This window comes from Montipora capricornis, chromosome 9, assembly GCF_036669925.1.
Source record: "Montipora capricornis isolate CH-2021 chromosome 9, ASM3666992v2, whole genome shotgun sequence".
Classification (NCBI taxonomy): Eukaryota; Metazoa; Cnidaria; class Anthozoa; order Scleractinia; family Acroporidae; genus Montipora; species Montipora capricornis.
The window spans coordinates 22051319-22056318 of NC_090891.1; the positions used below are offsets into that span (position 1 = coordinate 22051319).

The 5000-nt window shown below is 38.0% G+C and overlaps 1 protein-coding gene across 1 annotated transcript in view; it reads right to left on the reverse strand.

The window, feature by feature from the left end:
* The window catches only part of LOC138017422 (neurogenic locus notch homolog protein 1-like), an 87284-nt gene that overhangs the window by 168 nt on the left and 82116 nt on the right, over nt 1–5000 (reverse strand). Inside the window, exons 27-28 of the mRNA XM_068864512.1 lie at nt 1050–1207; nt 1–747 (exon numbers count right to left, since the gene is read on the reverse strand). The exon at nt 1–747 is cut by the window's left edge and continues 168 nt beyond it. Coding sequence (XP_068720613.1) covers nt 476–747; nt 1050–1207 — 430 coding nt within the window. The 3' untranslated portion in view covers nt 1–475. The remainder of the gene's footprint in view (nt 748–1049; nt 1208–5000) is intronic.

A 5000-nucleotide genomic window follows, 5' to 3' on the forward strand; every position in this document is an offset into this window, starting at 1 on the left:
TTTCGTTGCGTTTGTACACTTGTTTTAAAGCAACTTATCTAATTCTTTTTGTCGTTATAAAAAAATTCTAAGGCCATAAATCTAGGCTTTCATTTACGAGTACTACGAACTCCATAGCCGCAATTTCATGTCATTACTCCAAACAGAGCTGGACAAGTGAGCTACGAGACCCGAAAATTCGCGTTAAAAGCTCGGTTTAAATGATCCGCGTTTTCCCAATTTCAGCTTTAATTATGACAAAAAGTTACATCTGTGCTGAATGCACAGTTAATATTGCACTCGCAGCGGCTTCTAGAACTATGAACTTGTGCCATATGCCGCCATCATGGCATGTTCACACTCTGCCTAAATTGTAAGTGTGGAAGCTGTACTATAAAAAGTCGCTAAAAGAAGTGTTCAGTACAAATACTGCTAACACTAATCACCTTAACACTAACATCAATCCACCTTTTGCTGTAAGAAGAGTTTAGTGGTGTCACTGGAATCCTTTGTTTGACATTCCCGCTTTATGCTCGCCCCAGGGATCCGTTTCCTTAGCGATGTTTCCAGTGAACATCATCTCATACTTTTCAGGGTTAGGAAATGCTTCATCAGGCGGCAAGTCATCCGAATTACCTATTTTATGTTGTCCCGCTTTTTTGTTCTTGTGGAAACGATAAAAGAAAATACCGCCAAGAACCAAGACAAAAAGTCCTGCGAAGGACGCACCAATGATGATTGCATAAGGTAGCTCTTTATCTTCTGGCTCTAAGGAAAAATAACGTTGAAAATAATATTTACCTCGTTTCTAAATAGCTTGTGTACCTGGAGGGATATTTTCATCGCGGTATTATTTCAACACGCGCGTATAAATGGTGTTTTTAGCCAGGTGGATCTCAAAACTACTCGTCACCCTGCCACCCGCAGCCCACTTACCCGCACGTGTTTGAATGACGCCGCGATAAAATAAACCGCCATCTACGCAGGCCAGTTTCCAAATTACAACCTAATATCAGAGTTCTCCTCAAAAATGATTAAGAGAATGTTCATTCTGTGTGGTATACGATTACCTTCAGTTTCGACGGATATTTGCTCCAGAGATGCAGGATCAACACGGAGACTTCCAAGATTTCCATCATTTATCGTTTCTTTCATCATATCGAACGCTTCTTTAGGCTGAACCTTCGTTTTGAATATCAACTGGAACTCAGCGACAATGCTCCCCTTCCTAAAATTCAAGAGATAGGTTGTTAAAGTGCTTTCAAAACCGACGTTTAATTCAAAGTTTCTCACAAACATATCTTTATCTGTCTAGCCCCAAAGTTCAGGCACTTGGGAAGCAGAACAATTCTTCCACCTTATATGGGGTTGATAAATTCATCAACTCTTCAATAAGCAAGAGGCGATAAGTAGCCTACACTTTGTACGACATTTGTTTAGCCGACTTTTCTTCTAAAGTTCACACATTTACCCGTAGCCGCAGTGAACGGTCACACATAGTGCCCCCTTTTTAAAATGTGACATCGTGATGACAGAGACCTGTCACTCAGGCAAAATGCTAACATTCGGGCAGTTCTGTATTAACGTCTTGCAAGAGTCCATAACCCAAGCGTAAAATTTACCCAAGTTTGGTCTAGTTCCCTTCAGCGTCAGCAAAGTGTCTATTTTTAAACCAAGTTTTGCGAGAAAATAAACAGTAGACTGATTTAAATAAGTCCAAGCGACTCCTCATTGGCCGAACCTAATTGCCAAATTGCTTAATTAAGCTACCTTGGTTTGGTGGCTGAAACGTAATGAGAATTCTATTGAAATTTGCCGACTCGCTTAACTTTATGTGAATTGGGAAAGGAAATGTTTTCAAAAATTTTTGGTCGCCACTCGCTAAGCGACCTGAAAAACCACTCGTGAAAACACGACCACTGAATTAGCCGATTTGTTCCATAGTTTATCTTCCCAGCAAAACGTGATTTAAAAATAGACATTTTTCTGACGCTGATGGGGACAAACCTGATACCAGATTCTTACTCATGGTTAATGGACTCTTGCCTCTTGCTCAGGACCATTCTCGTTTTTCCTGTTGACTATATGTTTAGACCGCTGTCGTTATCTTTCAATGAGTTGTGTTTGATATCCCAGTTCAAGTTCAAAGTCAAAGAAGTAACCACAGCATGATAAGTCTTATGAGCCCGAGATTTCCTCTTCCAGTTTGCAAGCAACACAGTACGAAAGGAGTGACCCACAATCCGGGTCAAAAGACTTTAAGACACTTGTCAAATTCGGCCGAAATGTAGAGAATTTACTGTACATGCTTCCATCGTTCTTCTTTCGCAGCCTTTTTCGCGCGCCCCATTCCTCCCAGACAATGTTGAAACATTCGAGCGATCGATAACCTGATAGGCGCCACGATCTTGACCATAACGATCTTTTCCCAATTCCAAATAAATTCGACGAGTGCGATTAGATCTAATGTTAAATACCCCTTTCTCAACTTAGATGTAAAATATTTTTCAATTCTTCATTGCAATATTAGAAGTTTATCTAAAAACCTAATTCTATTGGAAGAATTATTATGCTCCCTTGACTCCAAGCTGCATATACTTGGAATTACTACAACTAAACTAGGTGACAAATCTATTTCAGAGGCTGTAATTTTTTTTTCACACGGACTCGCCAACAAATGCAAATGCTAATGATCTTAAAGCTGTACCTACAATCGGTGACAAAATTAGTTGAGAAAGTTGCCAACAGAGCACACTGGTAACGACACATTCATCGTTTGCAAAGAAAACTTGTCCAAAAAGTACGTTTCCGGGATACCCATCCCTCCCCCACCCTAATCAAGGTTGTACCGCTGTCGACAAGGCTCGTAGAAAACCGGAAAATCACAACATTGTCCCGGGGGTGCGGGGGAGGGGGCCATTTTCGCACCGAGCTTGAAATCGACTCTAAAGGATAACAGTGTCTCAACAATTTTGACGCCGATTGTAGGCCTGACATCAAATTTGATTTAGCACTAGTTGAATCCTCCTGGGCAGAAATTGATGTTGGTGAAGATAAAAATAAGATGATAATAGGCTGTATTTACAAGCATCCAACTTGTAATTTAGAACAGTTTCGCAGTTTCTACTCTTTAACTTCCAGTTTGGCTTTCGAAAGGGATATTCCACTAAATATAGGTTGGTTGTCTCTCGAACTCGAGAATAACATTAACAAAGCACAAAATTAGTTGACGCTTTGAACCCTTTAGTTGTAGTTGAGATGAACAAGTGGAAATGAATATTAACTGAAATGAAATGAATATGAGCTGAATATGCCATTCTAGAAACTGTGGAGAAATTAAAATCAGCAGTTGACGATCAACAAATAACGTGTGGTATCTTTTTAGACTTTTCCAAGGCCTTCGATAAACTATTAACCACCATATTCTCTAAGAAAAACTATATAAATATGGGATCCGAGGACTTCCCCATGCATGGTATTTAGACTATATAACTAATCGTAAACAATATGTCAAAGTTGGTAATGCAGAATCCAGCCTGAAAACCATCACACGTGGCGTGCCTCAAGGCTCCACATTAGGTCCACTGCTGTTTCTATTGTATATTAATGATTTGCCTAGGTCCTCGATGAAATTAACTTTTAGGATTTTTGCATATGATACAAACATGTTTTATTCTTCAAAAGACCCCGAACAATACACCTTATTCCAAAATGGCCGCTATTTAAATATTCTTTTGTTTTTATTCAAATTAGCCCTAAATGCTTCGTTCTTAAGCTTAAAATTCAAAAGAATATAGACCTTATTCCAAAATGGCTTTCATTTAAGTATTCTTTTGTTTCTATTCAAATTAGCCCTTGACTCCTCGTTCTTGAGCTGAAAATTCAAAAGAATATTTTGCTTTGAACGAGGCATCAAGGCCTAATTTTAATAAAAACAAAAGAATATCTAAATAGCGGCCATTTTGTATTTAGGTGTATTTTATCTTGAAGGAGGCACCAAGGGAAAATTTGTATGCGCGTGTATTGCAATCAGTTGTTAATGAAGAACTTGGAGAGGTCTTAAAATTTCGTGCAGCAAAATTAATATGCTATCCATTAATTTTAAGAAGACAAATTACATAATAATTACTTCACCTAAGAAGAAAACAAATATCAGAATCACAGTTTGTAGTATAGAACAAAAGTCCCAGATTAAATACTTGGGTGTCTTTATTGATGAGCACCTAAAGTGGAATGCTCAGCTCCAGCACATTAACAACAAAAGAACAAAAAATATTGGAGTTTTATTTAAGCTTAGGCATTACATGCCTATGAGTACACTCAAACAACTGTATTATACTCTCATATATCCGTATTTGACGTCTGGAATAATGAGCTGGGGTACCGCATACCAAACTAAGTTACATAAAATCAAAATAAGTCAAAATAACTGTATTTGCGGCATCTTTTTTGAAAACAAAAGAGAAAGTCCCACACCGTACTTTAGATTATTAAAAATTTTAAAGTTAAAGAATATTTTTAAATTAAAAATTGGCGCTCTTGTGCATAAAATACAATATCGAAAAAAAGATATACCTCCTGCTCTCTATGATTTAGTTCAACCAGCTTGGGCTGTCCATAAGACCAGGTATGCCACTAATCAAAACCTGTACAGGCCATTTTCTAGAACTAATTATGGCCTAGCAAGGTACGTTTAGCGTAGTGGCATCACAGACCTGGGAAGCAATACCTATGAAAATTAAGTGTCTCCCCTTTGACAGTGTTAAAAAAGAAAAAACTCTCTCTACTTGACAGTTAGACGTGTGATTAATTTAGCCAGGGCTTTATAACTAGTTTCTATAAGCACTACATAACCTCCACCCACTTGTAACCGATCTGTGGTATCAGCCAACTCGAAAGCTTGGCTCCTTTGGCTGCTGCACACTTTCTTCTTTGTTTTGTTTAATTCAATGTATAGATAGCTCTGTTTTTATTTCTTTTTTATTCTTTTTGTTGTTGTATTGTAGTTGAATAAGTGTGAA